Raw genomic sequence first — 19,303 nt, forward strand, 5'->3', positions numbered from 1 at the left:
CAGAAAACTTCGTTCTGGTAAAAAAATCAATCTAGGTCTTATATTATATGATATATTCTGGAGGTTTATATACTAATTCTTTTCAGAACACTTTAAAATCTGGTTGAAGAATGTATTCTTTCCGAATGTCGGAAACAAAGTTCACTCTTGATTGATTCATGGATTGAACAATGATTTGAAGCTATTACGTCTGCCAAACCGCCGGATAAAGAAATTGAGATAATAATTATTCTTAAAGTGGCTACTAGACAAATGCAACTATTAGATGTTTTCGGGTTTAGAATATGAAAAAACTTTGTAAGATATTTTTCAGACAGTTTCCTATTACGAGGAAATGATTTAAATTTACACTTGAGAAATAATATTATTAAATTACAATCACTGACTCATAATCAACGCTCGTCTCCACAATATATAAATCTTTTTCGATATTTATGGTTTAAAAGTAGTGGGAAAGAAAGGAATATTTTTTTTTGGCATCGATTTTGACTTCATTCAAAAATTTGCAAAGACACATATCTTGCAATTTTTTATGCTCTTTCGATTGAAATTGGTCCTATTGAAAAATAGTTAATAGTTTTGGAGTTATCGTTTTTTTGTTATTTTTCATAAAAAAAATGTATGTCTGTAAGTTCTATAAATATGTAAATAGAGATATTTTTTATCATTATCTATGTTGTTTTCAACGTATAAGTTCGTTTTGAAACAATTCTATTAGAAATATGTAAAAATTAAAAATCACCTTTATAGGATGTCAATTTTGGGGGTGATTTTTACCCCTTTAAAACGTTTTTCCGTCAAAAAAATACGTGGTTCATTATTTCTGACGTAGATTATTATATAGAAAACTCAGCTAAATCGACGGTGACCACTTCGCGAGGTTTCCTTGCTAGTCTGATGTGAAGGTAGTAAATGCGAAGAATATTCACTGCAGAAGCCAGCACTACCAGAGTGTGATATGTAGAATGATGTAGGAGACAGTAGATAACCTCAACGAGGTCCAAATTGGCAGGTCCCAAACATAAACTATAAAATATGCAGACTAGGAAATTTTTTCTTAAAAGTTTAATATTTTTTTACAACATATTCGTATCATGATTGCATTCAATTATTTAGTATTTTACATTTCTTCTTACATTGAATGTCTTAAGATTACAATACCATAATGTGTGTAGGTCCTTATATAAGTACATTCAACTTTCCATGTCCTGGAATTCGCAGTTTATAAAATGTTTGAGTGCAAAACCAGTCGTGGAACCGCGAAAAAGCCTTAGAATCTACTGTTCTGGAAAGGAGCTGGCCTTTCCATCTGGCGCTTAGCAAAGATCTATCCATCTATCCTACTATATAAATTTCTAGTGTCTGTTTGTCTATTTGAGGTACTCTCCGAAACGGCTAATCCGATTGCGACTTACTTTTGCAAACATATAGAGGGCATTGTGCGAGAGATTATAAGCTACTTTTTGTTCATGTAAATTGTTTATAACAATTGATTTTGTTATGGCCAACGGGAAACGGGATATTCTTGATACATTTGAGTCCTTCGACGTGTAGTTTTTTCTTGTTTTAAAATAACAATTGAATTTATTGTAAAAGAACAGAAATTAAGTCTTAAGATAGAATTCAAGTTCTTTCCTTTTATCTTTAATACTTACGTATTTATTTTTGTCTTTCGTATTGTGTAGTCTCAAGCACACTTGTATTTCTTTTGTTTATTACATCGATAGAAACAAACTCATCCTGTTAATGACAGTTAAATTCGTCATGCACACATTATGGAAGTAACTTCGCAATGAATTAGATGTCTACTAAGAAGATGTTTTCTTTTTCAACAAATCAAAGTTGCTGTCTATGTAATATAGATGGAAACGGACTTCTTTTGTTTTTATCAATTGAATCGTTATGAAGGAGCAGATTTCAAATCTCATGATGAAATTTTTTCCGTCCATTATTAATTCCTACGGAATTATTACTATTATTTTTATACCGCAACTAAGCAATGGGTAGCCAAGATTGCCTAATTTGAATTACGAACGTACTATTCATAACTTTCTTCAATCAATCTGTTATTCTGTAACTCAATTTATACATTACGCGGACGCAATCGCGGAAATCCGCTAGTCTATACTTCTATGTTAATTTCTCGTGTCTGTCTGTCTGTTTGGGGCAATCTCCGAAACGGTTAATTCGGTTGTGATCAAATTTTGGGAGCATGTAGAAGGAGTTGTTGCAAAGGTTATTAGCTACTTTTTAGTTAACAAAATCGTTTCTAACTACAATATTTATCACAAAAAATGAAAAATGGGTGTAAAATGAATCTACAAGTACTTTTTTTTTGTAACATATAATTTGTTGTAAAGAAGAATAATTTGAGTCTCACGATAGCATTCGAATTATTTTCTTCTATTATTAATTCTTAAGAATATGTCATTTTTGCTTTAACTCAATCACATAGCAATTGGTTTCTGAAACGGGGTTATTCACTAGAAAGTTGCAGGAATCTACTAGTTGACTTATAAGTGACTTTCTAAGCAGTTACTAAATCCAGTCGTCAAAATCAAAAAAGCACACGATGTCGAATTACTTACGCGTGGAAGGAATTAAACCTTTGTGTAGGAACAATTATGAAGTTTTGTTTTGTGAGAACCGAAAATTGTTAATTTAGTTAGTTTTATTTAATTATTTAGAGCCGAAAGATCGATAACAGATGAGCAACGCCGTAGGATGTGGTCAGGAGAGGGGTACACACACAAAAAACACTTTTCTTGAGTTTTATGATCGTTTTATTATAAAAAATAAATGATTAATAACTTTAACAAGAAATTATGAACACTAGTAGAGCCTAGCAGAGCTTTTAGGAACTTTTTAGAACTTGAATAGAGCTTCGTACAATTATTTTATAAGAAAATCGAAAGAGCGATAACAGAGCACGTGTACTCGAGCGTCGCGTGAGCGTTAATGACTGCAAACACGTTGTAGCCGGCGTCGGTAGACCTAGCACAATAATAGGACAACTATCATTGGCTAGGTTGGAGAAGACGAGCTGTAATTAGTTGAGCGCTAAAAGGAGAGCTAGAATAGGGCGAGCGGATCGGGTGAGCTCGACTAAGCACGAGCTGGGATGAGAGCGAGACCAGCTGACAGGTTGCGATTAACCTCTCGCAACAAGTTTAGAAAATTCATGTGGCGGTACTGCTTATCAAGAATGATCTTTGGAAATATATGAGTAATAAGAAAAATATCCCTAAACTTGATGGAATTGATGCATTTAGTTTAGCGGTAAGATAAGAATGATGTAATTTACAGATCGAGAACAACCTGATAGCAAGGTCTGACATTATTTTGGGAAATATTCATCTGAGTCACAACTTACACACGGGTTTGGTATATCTTTTAAAGTTCAACTAGTTAAAGCGAGTACTTATTTAGGAATTTCTTGAGTTGTTATTTTTATTGGGTACTAAGTGGTCACAGAAAACTGTTACTTACATACAGCCTAAAAACTTGTACTATGAGTCATTTTGGACAGCAATATAGTGTATATATTCCAGGCTTACATCATCATTATTACGGTTCATTTTTCTCACTACACTTATCTTTCATCTCGCAGACATTTTGTACACGAAGATCAACGTTTTTGGCAGATCATCGAGATATTTTCTGATATCGCTTTTTAAATAACAACAATTTTATTCAGGATGTAAGAATATATAAGCCAAATATGATTTCAATTTTTTTATAATTGTATTCCATCTTCAATTTAAAGGTGTAGTTTGTAGTTCCATTTATTTCACGATTTTTACGAAAAAAGTATTGAAAATTTCGAAGGACTTATGCCGTTGATTATAGTGCATTGTAATATGATCCAATGGCAATGTTATTGATATCGAGTTTAGTGAAAAACAATACGAATATTTATTTAATTGTATGGATATAAATTTCAACTGAAATTTCAGAATCACTGCGTATATTATACATCTAAATTATGGTGATATGCTTTACTGGTGTTGAGGCTTTGCAAGCACAAGTTGATCCTCAATGAATGATCACAGAGTCGAAGGTTTCAGATGTATTCTATTCGAAAAAACGTTAATAAGTGGTACATACAATTCAATTGGAAAAAAAACATCTAATTGAGATATTGGTTATATTGATGGCTTTAAATAATAACGCAAAAATTCACTCTAATTCTAAAGACTAATTGCAATTAATGCACGAAGAGTATTGACTATTCTAATTAAATAATTATAAAAATTATAAGAACTTATGTCATTAAACCTGTTTGTACAAATCAAATTCTTGAACAGCTATTGATGGCCGGTTGACATTTTAATTATGAAACTAGTCTCTTATATTATTTATCTCTTTAATTAATTGAGTGTGTAAATAAGCATGACTTACAGACGATATAATAGTGAAATTAATCATAAACAAAATTTCTATAATGATAATTGTTGTGCTTTAAATAAGAGTAACTATCGTTTGCTTGTTTCTTAATATTGATTCTGTGATTATTGATTATATTATCTGGAATTGATAACGGCTTCGCAACACCTATTTTAACTGTTCCTTTTGCAGCATTCTTAAGTACTTGCACAGCTTGATCTAATGTTGAATTTTCTAAGATTACGTCATTGACAGAAATAAGACGATCACCTGGAATAATTTGACCGTCAATTTGGGCTACTCCACCAGGAACAAGAGATCGAATGACGATGACTGTCTTCTTCGGATTAACAGGATCCTAAAAAAAAACAAATAATTATCATCTAATTTTTCACTTATGACAATACCATAATAATAAAGAATTGATAAAGTTTTGTTTATAACAATCATTTATTGCGATGTTTTACAAAATATTTTTCCAGGTTTATGTGAGCGAAAATCATTAAAAATTAAAGGCGTTTGTATTTAATTTACGATTTAACTTGTTATGTATTTTTGCTCTCTTTAAAGCGTTAATATGTGAGTCATATGATTAATCATAGAGACTTAAAGTTCTATTTTTTAGTCCTAGAATTTCGATCAATAGACAAGGAGGAAGGAATTTTCGATAGAGAAAGTGAAAATGTGTGATTTATATAAAAACTATAACAAGATTGTTAATTAACCCATTAACGCCGAAGAATCGTGTTTTTTTTTCTCATTTTCAAGCTAGATTCTTATCATCGAAAAAAAATCATTTGCAAATAAAAAACATGTTCCCTTGTACTTTCGAGTGTCCTCTTTCCGAATCCGGAGTCGAAATTAAGTTTTGTCGATTAGAAAAAAAATATGGCCGTTTTTAAACAAAAAAAACCGAAAAAATCGAAGACATTTTTTTTTCAATATTTTTTTTCTCATTGAAGACGCTCAAGGAGCCCCCCTTTTTCTTCAACCATGAGTGCACAAAATAGTTGTAGTTTAAGAATATATTTTTTTAATTTGTCGACATTGACATTTTCACCCCCAAAATGGCGCTTTTCATCCCTTCAGCAGGAAGACAATTTTCACTCTCGGTGCCCGACAAAAAAAATATTCAAATCTTAACGAAAATTGGAATCCCGGGGTTTTCAAGGTCGCTGATTACGATTCCGCCCTCAAAATTCAATAATTTAAAATGGCGGATCCAATATGGCGGACCCAAATTCAAAAACTTATTTGAATCGGATGAAATGTGGCACTCGGGGGTTTTCGAGGTCGCTAATTACAAATCTGTCCTTAAAATTCGAAAATTCAAAATGGCGGATGCAATATGGCGGACACCTTCCCATTAACGCCCAGTTATTATCTAACGTTTATTGAAGAATTGACAACTTTATATATTGACAAATTGACAAATTTATAGAAATTCATCACTCCGCATTACTCAACGGATAAACTTATAATTCCTTTTTCTACTCTTAGCATTACCCAGAGAAAACGACATGGACGTGGTAGAAATCCTTTCTTCTTTGGGGTGCTCGATTTGAGTGAGTCCCCTTGCCTCTCACTTTTTGGGGTGCTTGATTCGAGTGAGGCCCCTTCCCTCTCACTTTTTGGGGTGCTTGGTTGTAAATGCGCCCTTTGCTTATCCCCGAAGCCTGATTACGTGTTTCGCTTTCATACAAGCACTACAGAAATAAGCATTACAGTCCTTACAGTACGTATATGTTCTTAATGGACAGATTGAACAACGAGCTTGTTTGCTGTGACGGAAAGTATCGTGTGCTTTGTTCCGTTTTAGTTTTCCCCTTTCTAAGTAATATTTAGCAATCGAAATTGCGAATTGCTATGAACCAATTTTTTTTGTTTTATCTCCAGTTGCGTTGAAAATCACGACTGAATTCACAATGGCGGCCTGAATAAATCTAATAAAGACGACCCATGTCCATTTTTTTGAACGGATACTAGGAAGCAAGTTGTTGCAATGTCCATCGTGCACGTCTACTCCGCCCATGAATTTATTGTAGAGATGAAATGCTTGTGGAAACGGAATCTCAATTTTTGAATGTGCACTCGAGCTAAATCTCTCAGACGGTAGTAGAGGAGTTACCCCTGCAGCGGTAGAAGCGATCGAAACTGGTTTCGAGTCTACGATAGCTATGTAGTTTATTCCGCTGTTTTGATCATGCTTTACAACATACGAACCTCGTGGAGACTTTTTGTCGATTACATTTTTTTCTTTGACTCGATTTTCTCTTATAGTTTCTGTACATTGTAAACCTAAATTTTTCAAATGTACTAGGAGATCGAAATTCGTAAAAAAATTATCGCAGTAAAGATGGAACTGAGATATCTTCTTAGGAGGGATAGATTTGAGAAATGGATCCAATAATTCCATCACTACACGAGAACCTAGAGCACATTTACCCAATTTATCTCCAATTGATGAGGTTTTTCCACAATATAAATCGAGATTCAACAGGTATCCATCGGCGGTGCAGAGACCCCAAAATTTTAGTCCGAATCGTATGGGTTTTCCCCGGATAAACTGTTTTAGCGATGTTCTTGCATATGATTTGGCCATCATTTCGTCAACAGATAACGCAGTCTTCCACAAGCCAAACTGACGAATATTTCTCTGAAATAATTGTAGTAATTTACGAACGCGCCATGCCTTATCACTGGGATCATTGTCTTTAGGCATCGAATACTTCAATTCTGATTTAATTTTCTCAAATGTATCGCGTTGCATTGCAGAAGAAACCACCTCACATAATAAGAAGGGATCAGTTGACCAATAGTCTCTTTAAGATTTTCTTTTATTGAACGAGCTTACAATGATGATGCCAATGAAAGTATTCAAATCATCCAACTGCAATTCAAACCCATTCTCTTTACATGAGTCAATAATGTATGTTTTCATTTCCATGCAGAAAAACTTTTCAAACAGTTGTATCGGCTCACTTTTTTAAATACTTTTTTTTACACCGTCAGTTAGTAATAATTTGTCTTCAGTCTCATTCGGGTAGCTCTTTTCACCAACCATCCACTTATATTGGTGATCTCCTTCCAATTTACATTGATTATCTGTGTAATTTTCCGATGCTTGTTTATAAGTGATACTCGAAAGGTGATCGTTTGATTCAAAATCAGAATCGGAATCACTAGAACAACCAGAATTGTCTGGATTCGGAATCGCGACGAGCTCGTCACAATTATCGTCAGAAGTATCCATTTCAAACTCTACATGAGAAGGAATAGATTGCCTTGGTCGTTTTCGAGACATAATGGTAATATTGTCAATATGCTCACGCTGCCGATGAGATAAGAATTATCGAAGAAGTGAATTCACTCAGGAGCAATAAAGATGATAAAACAATATTTTATGAATAAATTTTGTTGAGGTACTGAGCTGAAATTTAGGTATATAAGTGGGTTCGATTTAGTCTCAAGACAAGTTCTACGAAAATAGAAACCAAATTACTCAGATGAGGAATATTGGCAGACCTAAAATGAACACAAAAATTCTGAGCTAATATTTTTTACAGAAAATAAAATATCATTAGCAATGTGAACGATCCACACTCCACAAACGTGAAAAATTGAAAAAAGATGTGATAGGCATATACAAAAATTATTTGCAGACAGAAATATTTATGGATAATAAATATATTTGTATCAGGGATAATATTCAATGATGACCCGTATAAACAAAAACAAGATGAAATGTAAAAAAATCGGAGATTTCTCAGCCTCTGCAACGTCAATTTCATTCGACACATGAAAAATATAATATATGATCATAAAATGTGACTCAATTGAATGATTATTATTTACATTTATATGAAGTTGTCAATTCTTCAATAAACGTAAGATAATAACTGGGCGTTAATGGGAAGGTGTCCGCCATATTGCATCCGCCATTTTGAATTTTCGAATTTTAAGGACAGATTTGTAATTAGCGACCTCGAAAACCCCCGAGTGCCACATTTCATCCGATTCAAATAAGTTTTTGAATTTGGGTCCGCCATATTGGATCCGCCATTTTAAATTATTGAATTTTGAGGGCGGAATCGTAATCAGCGACCTTGAAAACCCCGGGATTCCAATTTTCGTTAAGATTTGAATATTTTTTTTGTCGGGCACCGAGAGTGAAAATTGTCTTCCTGCTGAAGGGATGAAAAGCGCCATTTTGGGGGTGAAAATGTCAATGTCGACAAATTAAAAAAATATATTCTTAAACTACAACTATTTTGTGCACTCATGGTTGAAGAAAAAGGGGGGCTCCTTGAGCGTCTTCAATGAGAAAAAAAATATTGAAAAAAAAATGTCTTCGATTTTTTCGGTTTTTTTTGTTTAAAAACGGCCATATTTTTTTTCTAATCGACAAAACTTAATTTCGACTCCGGATTCGGAAAGAGGACACTCGAAAGTACAAGGGAACATGTTTTTTATTTGCAAATGATTTTTTTTCGATGATAAGAATCTAGCTTGGAAATGAGAAAAAAAAAAACACGATTCTTCGGCGTTAATGGGTTAAAATGATAAAAAAATTACAATAACAATTGAAACGTTACCAACAGATGATTCCTTCAACTCAAGTTAAAGAAAAATCCTCAGTCAAAGCTCTAGTCAGCACAATATTCACTTCTACTCGCAAATTTAATTTAAATATTTATTGGAAATAACTTGACATCAAATTAACTTTATACAAAAATTTACTAATTTTGAATTATTATCAATGCAATATTTGAGACAAACAAGACTTCTGATTTCAAGAGATGTTCTACGATGATCTGATCTCGATCTTACTTTTCTAACAAGTGACTGATGCATCAAACCTTACGTATTCATTTAGTCGAATGTGACATGATTAAAAGTCCCTTGCTTCAGGCGCGCACAAGTCCCTTCGCATGGTCTCTTCCTTTTTTGGGAAAGCTAACGCTCTCCTTACGTCAAGTACTCTTTTTTTAAAGTTTTATTGCTTTTCGCCACGTGGGTTTTCTAAATTAAATAAAATTTCTGAAAGATAATTTCTTTAACTATTATTCGAAATCTTTTTGCGATTTGAAGCATACGATTTTAACGAAATCTTAGGAAAGCACAAAAATGTAACTTAAGTAATAATCATTAACCTCAATCCTTAAGTTCTATAGCTATTCATTTTGAACTTTTCATAAAATACATATTGAATAATTATGTAAAATAATTGAAATACACTAACAGATTACAAACCCTATACTGGTTACTCTATGAGGAAATTCCCGCAATTTATCTTATTTTATTATTTAAATACAACCTATCTCTTCGATTGCTTTGAACAATTTTCACTTCTTTTCCACGACATTTCTGAAGAGACTGCCGTATGCCGTATAGAGGTGACCAGTACTGCGATATTTCATTATGTGACTAATCTAGCGTTAATCATATTGAGACGCATGAGAGTTTTGGCTTGTGATGAAACACTTAAATTACATGAAAACATTAATACTTCTGACTTATTAATTTCGATTAATAAAAAAAAAATTACTTAGAATACTGTTTCTTTTATATTAGTAACAGTCTAGCCTGTAGGTATGTTACTCATTTCGCATCGACGTCACCCATGTATTACAATATTGATAGACCCAACCTCTAAACAAAAGACTTTTACATCAATGAACAGTGTGAGATGAGAAGAATAAAATTAATCGGAATTTTAGAGTATTTTCAGAAATTTAATGTAACTGTAAAAATTTGCGCAATTCTTCCAAACTGTTGTAAGAATTTAATAAAGATATCAGAAATGTTAGAGCGTTTTTGTTGTTCCGCGGATGACGAGTAGGCATTTGACACAATATCACACGAACTCTCTATTTGCCTTAATACTTTTTCGTACCTCAACAAAAGATTAATGTACCATCTGATTCAAATCTGGAGAACATGTTTTACTGTAGCATTTAGGTAATGAAAATTTGCATTTCAAAAGCGAGCAAATAATACTTTAAGCTTCAAGCTTAAGGCATTTTTCTTAGCAGCACAGGCAGACACGCCTATAATATTCATATGTAATTGATTGAAATTTGAATCGAATTCTCTACAAAAAAGTCTGCAGGAGCACCTGTCTATCGTGGGCAGGTAAAGATGTACAGCGCCGCGAAGGCGCGCTAAAAATCGAGCATTTTGGGCGGTCCGACAGAATACGGCGTTGAGCGCCTTTTTAATTAACATTTTAAAAAAAAATATTTCCAACGTATGAAAAAATTCTGAGAAAATTTTATTTTATATAATATCTTAAGGATCTTTTTTTTTTTGAATTTTTTTCGTGAACTTTGTACTCTTATATTTTTTTTGTTCATAGGTACTTTTTATAGCCAATTCAGAAGCAGGTAGGATTTTTTCCGCTGTATAAAGTGGCTATATCAGTTTTTTAAAAAAATTTTTTTTTTCAATACCGAAAAAAATCCAAATGTTGATTTCGGGTTCTTTCACCCTTATTTTGGAGGTAAAGTTATTTTCTAATATGAAAATTATGTACAGCAAAGTTTCATTGAATATGGAAATTAAACGTCTTTTTTCAACAATTTTCACTCAATCTAAGATATGCAACACACGTATGCACAAGTTGCAACAGGACTGCACTAGGAGGCCCCGCCGCTTTACAATTAAAACGAGTAGAATTGAATATTTGACAAACTTTAAAACACTTGTGCATACGTGTGTTGCATACTTTAGTTCGAGCACAGCTGTTGTCGAGTTGAAATGTAGAAATCCTTTTATGTCAAATAAAGATTATGTTCTGTATTATATAAAGCAGTAAATATTATTTAAATTAAAATTATAAGTTGATTAACATGGTAGCAGGCAAGTGGTTTGATAAAATCAAGAATTGAGTGAATAATTTCGTTGTTGAGTTAAGCTAGGGAGGACAAAAGGAAAAGCGCCGGTTGGAGTCTCCATTTTGTGAAATAGAAATTCGTGGAAAAATTTTTCAGTTAAAGACTTTGTTAGAAAAAAAGTGCTGGTTTTGAAAGATGGAAAGAGGCGATGAATAAAGAAATAGAGTGTTTAAATAAAAACAAAACCTGGACATTTGTCGAAAAACCGAATGTTAAAAAAATATACGATTTTAAATGGGTGTATAATATAAAAGCTGATGATGTCTATAAAACAAGATTGGTTGTAAGGAAACTTCAGCAAGACAAGCTGATTGATGATTTTTTTTTCACCTGTTGTGAGAATGCAAACGTTAAAAATTTTATTGTCATACTGTTGCAATAATAACTCAATCATAATACAAATCTATGTTAAAACACCCTTTTTTAATCAGCCAAGTCAAATCTGAAGTGTGTGTACAGCAACCCCAAGGTTTCGAAGATGGAACTGATAGAATGTTACAACTGAATAAGGCATTGTATGGTCTTAGAGAAAGCCCTAGAGCGTGGTACAAGTGTTTTGATGGATATTTGAACTACTTATACTTCAACAGAAGTGAAAATGATGACTGTTTGTATGTTTTAAAAGAGGAGGATCATAATATCTACTTAATTTTACTTGTTGATGATTTACTATTTTGTTGAAAAGATGTTGAAATCCTTTGAGGTCAAATAAAGTTTATGTTCTGTATTATAAAAAGCAGTAAATATTATTTAGATGAAAATCATAAGCTAATTACTTGAACTTTTTGCACTACTTGTCCGAGTTGAATCCGCACGGTAGGAGATATTATTAGATTTCAGATCATAACAAGATACTAAAATAAATTCGGTCAATATCCCCAGCGGGTTAGTTGTTGATTTTCTAGCTCGAATGATACTTTATCAGATTGAAAATGTAGGTAATTTGTCAGGCTCAGTATTACTTACTCACTAATAATATTACGAAGTAAATACACTGTGACGTTATTTTTGGGATAACGTCCCATTGACGCTTAAAAAAAATAATTTAATTAACATTGGAGGCTAAGCGTAGCCCAGTTAGTTTGCTCTAGCTATTCTTCACGTGTTGCTCTATATTTTTGGAGCTTCCAGGACCTATTTTAATGGTCATTACAGTAATTGTTTACGTTGTGCTTAAAAGATTATTTTACTTGATTATATACTTTTGTTAATAATTATTTATTTCGATTGTTAATGTAAAATATCAGTATACACGATAATTAGCAAGGTTGGAAGATTACGTATGTAGCTCTGGTAATAGGAAAAGACTCAATAGGATGAGGAGGAGTTGGTAGAGGAGAAGAGATAATCATTTGTGGAGATGAGAACCATTAAGTGGAGAAGTGGATCGCTGACGTGGAGTAGAGGGCCAAACAAAACGTGCCACCCGTTGGATGGTTCATGCTATGAGACGTTCTAGCCCTGTGAGTGATCATCACCTGATCAGGCCCAGTAACATGGCACTCCAATGGAAGAGATGGAGGTGTGGAAGGTGCATTTTGGAGATTTTGTGAAGCAATTAGACTTAAGTTGAAGAATTAGTTATAAGTTTGCAGGCCTTGTGGGGGAAGCCTGATCAACTTTGCCTCCAAGAAAGCACCTAGGTTAAGACGCCCTTCCACAACGAAATCTAGGAGAGATCACGTGATGGAGACTACTAATGGGGGCACACTTTTACAAATCAAGAAATACTTATGCTATTGGAGGGGGAAAGTGAGAAGACATCGAACCATTGAAGAGGGACAAGAAGTAAAATTTTGGAGACGGGAGAGTAGAGAGTTAGAATTTGGAGATTGCCGGAAAAAGTCGATTTTTGGAGTCTGAAAAGAGCAGTCTATAGTTGGAGACGCTAGAGTCATGAAGAAAATTGTTGGAGGTTGAAGAGATTGAGCAGGTCAAGGAGGAAGATAGAACACAATAGAGACATGGCGGACCGCAGGGAGATCCCTGGTGCAGAGAGGAAGTTCCAGTTCATCCAGGAACCAGTCGAGACCAGATTACGTCATCTAAGTATCCTCTGCAGCTCCTGTAAGTCGTATTGAGTCCAATTGTTGTGGGATTTTTAGTAGTTTATTAAAAATTTAGTTTAATATAATGTAGGATAATCGATCTTCCACCCTTGGTTTGCTCTCGTGATTTAGTCTAGTCAATAAGTTCAGTTCAGAAGGTTATAGTTAATTTGAAGAATTATGATGATTTTGCTTCGGGTTTTAGAGTCAATTATAGAGTAAAAATTTATTGTATTTGGGATTGGAATTGTTAATTTGAGATTTAAATATGTTAGAAAATTTATAAAAGGAGAATTATTGACAATTAAAAAAATAATTGATTGAAGAGTTTGTAAAATGTTCCAGAATTTGAATTTTAAAATAAATTAATAAATAAGTGATAATCGAGACTCAAGTAATTTGGGTAGAAAAGAACCTTCAACTCCCTTATGTTTGGTTATTATTCTGGTAAATTCTATGGGGTACAACCGATAAATTTCCTTGCCGGCCCTGACCCTCTCTCCACAACCCACATAACTGAGCTCCAGGAGATCCCCTGTCAGGACCTTTTTACCGGCCGCATCTTATTTAAGTTTAGTTTAAGATTTCGTGACTAGTTTTAAGATTTTTGAGAATTTTGAGGGTTTGGTTGAATTTTAGTTTGAGATTAGTTGTACGTTTGGTCTAGGTTTAAGATTTTTGGATATTAGGTGTAAGCTTTGCCAGTTTAGTTATTCTGGCGATTAAAAATAACTTGGCGCCCGTCGTTTATAATTTTTATGGGCGAACCAAGGATGTTAGTTGGTAAAATAGAGTCCTAGAGGAAGGTGAATATTCAGTACACCTACCCCAGTGGAAAAATATCGTCACAACACATACCATGTGAAATCAGATTCATTGACATTTTATGATGAGTAATATTAGTAATATTAAATTTTTACCTGATAATCCAGAATAGAAAATCCTAGTCCTCTCTCTCCTTTCTTCAATTTGATTTCCTGATATTCCGTACTCCACATCGCGAAGTTTGTGAGGGGCTCAAGAGATCGCGATTTCGCTTTCATTGTAACATCATTCATGCTATCTGACATGTTGGTAGATGCTAATGACTCATCTGATTTAGCTTTCACTAATTTATCCATGACATTCATCGACTGTACAGATAGGTCGTGTGAAATGTTCTGCAAAAAAGTAAGACAAAAAAATAAATTCTACAGTAAATTGGCAAATGTTTTGCATTTGGAACTTAATAAAAATGAGTAAACGAATAACAGCGAATGCTCTGTCAAGTTATTGTAATTTTTCGGTCAATTTTACAATGCATTCAAAGATGCACTCAGATCAAAATACAAAAAAATCACATGTCAAGTCACTTGATTTTTTAAAAACATGGGCCCTATTTTGGACAATCGTGTTCAATAATTTTTTAATAATAGAGAACATTACAAAAATCTGGCCAAATTATATGACATTTTTTAAACTAAATTTTTTTAATGAAGTTGAAATTAATTGCAAAAAAAAAAATTTATTTTAAATTTCCAACAACAAAACTACTTTTTTAATCATTTAAAGGAAATTAAAAATGTATTATCATAGACTATTCATCTAAATTAAAAGAAATATGAATTATTATTCTAGAAGACATAGCACTTTATTCGATTTCAAACCTTTTTGCTGTTTAAAATTAACTATTTAACGTAGACAAGTCTAACAGAAATTCTGAGAAATCTGTGATCTAGACACGTTGAGTATTTTTAATTGTTTATGGTATATAGCATGAAGAGACAGCATTCATTCTTGCAGAGCCCTCATGCTCATTCTACATGATGAGAAATGACCGGCATCTGACAAGAAAACCTCGCGAGGTGGTCATCGTCGATTTAGCTGAGTTTTCTGTATAATAATCTACGTCAGAAATAATGAACTACGTATTTTTTTGACGGAAAAACGTTTTAAAAGGGTAAAAATCACCCCCAAAATTGACATCCTATAAAGGCGATTTTTAATTTTTACATATTTTTAATAGAATTGTTTCAAAACGAACTTATACATTGAAAACAACATAGATAATGATAAAAAATATCTCTATTTACATATTTATAGAACTTACAGACATACATTTTTTTTATGAAAAATAACAAAAAAACGATAACTCCAAAACTATCAACTATTTTTCAATAGGACCAATTTCAATCGAAAGAGCACAAAAAATTGCAAGATATATGTCTTTGCAATTTTTTGAATGAAGTCAAAATCGATGCCAAAAAAAAATATTCCTTTCTTTCCCACTACTTTTAAACCATAAATAACGAAAAAGACTTATGTATTGTCGAGACGAGCGTTGATTATGGGTCAGTGATTGTAATTTAATGTTATGTAATTTTGCTGTTTAAGAGTGTCAATATGTAAACCATATGCTCAACCTTAGAGACTTTAAGTTCCTTTTTTTAGTCCTAGCCTTTCGACCAATGAACAGGGATGAGGGGATCTTCGATAGAGAAAGTAGAAATGTGTGATTTATATAAAAACTATAACGAAATTTTATTGAATGAGAATTATTGAAAAATTATAACAACAATTTAAACGTTACCAACAGATAGTTTCTTTCACTCTGGTCGAGATGAATTACAATTATTCGATCCTTTGTCGATGCTCCAGTCAGAGCAATTATTCACTTCTACTCGCAAATTTAATTTAAATATTTATTGGAAATAACTTGACATCAAATTAACTTCATACAAAAATTTACTAATTTTGAATTATTATCAATGCAATATTTGAGACAAACAAGACTTCTGATTTCAAGAGATGTTCTACGATGATCTGATCTCGATCTTACTTTTCTAACAAGTGACTGATGCATCAAACCTTACGTATTTATTTAGTCGAATGTGACATGATTAAAAGTCCCTTGCTTCAGGCGCGCACAAGTCCCTTCGCATGGTCTCTTCCTTTTTTAACTAACTATTTCAAGCTCTTGATAGATTCTATTCAGGCTCAATTAAGTTCAGAAGCTCTAACGTTGTTAATAAGCTATTGTTAACGTGATAAATCATTCATTTTTCATAATAAAACAATCATAAAGCTCAAGAAAAGTGTCTTTTGTGTATGTGCAGCTCTCCTGACCACATCCTACGGCGTAGCTCATCCGCTATTATTATTTTTAGCTTAAAAAACATTAACTAAAAAGTAAACTATCTTAGGCAATTCATTTACAATAAAAACATTGGTCGTTCGAGCCGGATTTTGGTCAGTAGTGAAGTGAAAAGTGCTCGTGAAAAAGATATTTTTTTGTTCTTGCACTCTCGTGCTCGAACGAAGTATCGCTCTTTCGCTCGCGCTCATTAACTTTAGAAGCTCTTTCGCTCACACTCATTGGTCGTGAGTTTAGTTCAGTGTGGTTCTTAGAAGTGACTAACTTTAGGACTTTACATAAACACAGTAAACTTATTTACATTTTTTGTGTGGGTCGTTGGTGCTAGTGAACAGAAAAGTGAGTTTTTGTGCGGTGCTAGAAGATTCTAAGCTCGTCATCAATAATGACCAACGTATCGATGCTCGAGGCCGACGTCGAGCTTCACTCCACAGCTCAACTAGCTCTTCAAGATAAGAAAAAGGAATTTCTTCTCAGAGCTCTTGATGTTTGTCGCTCAGAAGATGCTAACAAGCTCTCTCTCTCCCAGCTCAAATCCAAGCTCTCTGTTCTTGAGGAGACGTGGCAGTTGTTTAGTCAATTAAACAATAACCTCGCTACGAAATTCTCTCAACTCTATCTTAGCTCCTTGTACAAGAAGAAGAAGGTAACTTGTAACGTTAGAGGTCTATGACGAAGCTCGGTCAATCCTGACCAACCTCATCAGCTCTCTTCGCTCAGCTCAACCATCATGCTCGCCTGAAGCCCGTGCAACTAGCTCACCTGGTGCTTATTTCTTTAAAAAAATTAAGATCAAACCCTTCAGTGGAAAATACTAGGATTGGAAGGAGTTTGAGGACTTGTTCCAGGCCATAGTTGGCAACAACACTGAGCTCAACGACGTTCATAAAATGACGCCATTGAAAGGTGCAATTCAGGGTGATGCAGCTCGGCTTCTTCAAAACTTGAGGACCACTAATGACAACTACGCCATCGCGTGGAACCTGCTTACGTCTCGCTACGAGAACAAAAGGCTCTTGATCTTAACTCAGCTCTATAAGCTCTTCGGCAATAGCTCAGTGGTAGAACCAACATCGAAGGGTCTCCACGACTTGCTCAATGGGGTTCGAGAAGCTCTCGATTCGTTAAAAGCTCTAGATGCCGAAGTTGACAAGTGGGACATGCCACTTGTCTATCACTTAGTTCGTCAGCTCGATCCTTCCATCAGGAGAGAATGGGAGCAAACGCTCGGCTCTAACACCGCCTATCCATCGCTCAGCTTACTTCAGGAGTTCTTGACTTCTGAAGCCATTTCTCTTGAAAGTATCGAGCTCACTTCGGAGAAACCAACAAAGCTCAAGTCGCCATCGACGGCCAGCTCTGCTCAACGTAAAAAACCAACAGCTCGGTCATATGCTGCCACTGCTCAAGCTCAATCTCCAGCTCCTGCATCTCAAGCTTCATCAGATCAAGCTCAACGTGTGGCTTCATTGTGGCTTTACGTCTGTGATTATTGTGGCAGTACTAATCACTTCATCGCCAGCTGTCTAGACTACAGGAAGCTCTCTCCACCTAACAGGCTCAAGCTCGCAATGTAGTATCGGCTTTGCAGCAATTGCCTTGGCAGACACAATGTCAAGGCTTGCCAAAGCGAGAAGCGTTGTCGTCATTGTGGTATGAAGCATCATACCACAATACATCAAGGCGAGGCCACTCAAATCAGCTCGGCTCCGGCTTCTGCAGCTCCAACCAGCTCGAGCGCATCCGATCCAGCTCCAGCTCAACAGCCGCTAACCACAACAGGTTGGCTCCACAGGATGAGCTCCAATTAAACTTGACAGTCATGCTCTAGAATTAATTCTTGTTTCTTTTGTTGTTAGCTCAGCAGCTCAGCTCACCGCTAAGCTTTCTACCAGCTCTTGATTCGTGCTCCAGCTCAGTTCACCAGCTCAACTCAACGCTCAGCTCTCCACCAGCTCCTGATTTACGCTCCAGTTCAGCTCCAGTTCCAGAATCATCTCTAAGCTCGACCTTTGGTCTTCCGATAAGCTCTTCAGTAGCTCTATCTTGTTCTACTAGTTCTTGTGATCCTCCAGCGCTTAAACAAGTTCGAGAATTGTCTGTCTATTCAACAGCTTTACTTGCAACAGCTCAAGCTCACCTAATTGTTCCTGTTTTGGCTCGTCAACCAGTAAGAATTTTGTTGGATTTAGGATCAGAGTTCTCTTTCAAAACAAATAAGTTAGCTCGTCAACTCCAGCTCCCAAAACAACGATTATTAATCCTGCTCACTGGTATTTGCAACGCTGCTGCTGGTCGTACACGGGGTCTAAGCATCATCACGCTTAAATCTTTCTTCTCAGACGACCAAATACAAGTTCCTGTTCACGTGCTCAGCAGGATAACAACATTCTCTCCTACCTACAATATTGACAGCTCATCGTGGTCTCATCTCAAAGGCCTACAGCTCGCAGATCCTCAGTATAGAACGCGAGGTAACATTGATGTCTCTCTGGGCTCTATACCATTAGCTCAAATCATTCGCTCGGAGCTCAGACGAGGTCACACCTCAGATCCCATAGCTCTCAAGACTATTTTTGGTTGGATTGTCTTCGGTGCAACTAAGTCAAGCTCATCATCCCTAGCAAGTCTAGCTCTTCACGTGAAACAGGATCACGATCTTCATGAACTACTATCTAAGTTTTGGGTTCAAGAAGAGACAGCCCAAGCTCATTCTTCTAAGCTCACTCTAGATGAAGACCACTGTGAAGCTCATTTCATCGAAACTCACTTAAAGCATACAACCGGAAGATATGTTGTGAGACTTCCATTAGTTCCATCACCACCAGCTCTTGGAGAAT

At 34.8% G+C, this 19,303-nt stretch overlaps 1 protein-coding gene across 9 annotated transcripts in view; it reads right to left on the reverse strand.

Moving 5' to 3' along the window:
• Positions 1 to 2,765: 2,765 nt before the first annotated feature.
• Positions 2,766 to 19,303, reverse strand: part of LOC118064357 (patj homolog) — a 349,897-nt gene continuing 333,359 nt past the window's right edge. For 6 of the 9 annotated variants that reach the window (XM_035078870.1, XM_035078873.1, XM_035078871.1 and 3 more), the window contains 2 exons: positions 14,251 to 14,490; positions 2,766 to 4,744 (listed from right to left, as the gene is read on the reverse strand). In XM_035078870.1, the coding sequence (XP_034934761.1) occupies positions 4,421 to 4,744; positions 14,251 to 14,490 (564 nt within the window). In that variant the 3' untranslated portion in view covers positions 2,766 to 4,420. Of the gene's footprint in view, positions 4,745 to 14,250; positions 14,491 to 19,303 lie in introns of those variants that run through there. The other 3 variants (XR_004690049.1, XR_004690048.1, XM_035078876.1) reach the window with 2 other exon arrangements.

Source organism: Chelonus insularis, unplaced genomic scaffold, assembly GCF_013357705.1.
Source record: "Chelonus insularis isolate UGA/USDA-ARS -01 unplaced genomic scaffold, ASM1335770v1 contig_17_pilon, whole genome shotgun sequence".
Taxonomy (NCBI): Eukaryota; Metazoa; Arthropoda; class Insecta; order Hymenoptera; family Braconidae; genus Chelonus; species Chelonus insularis.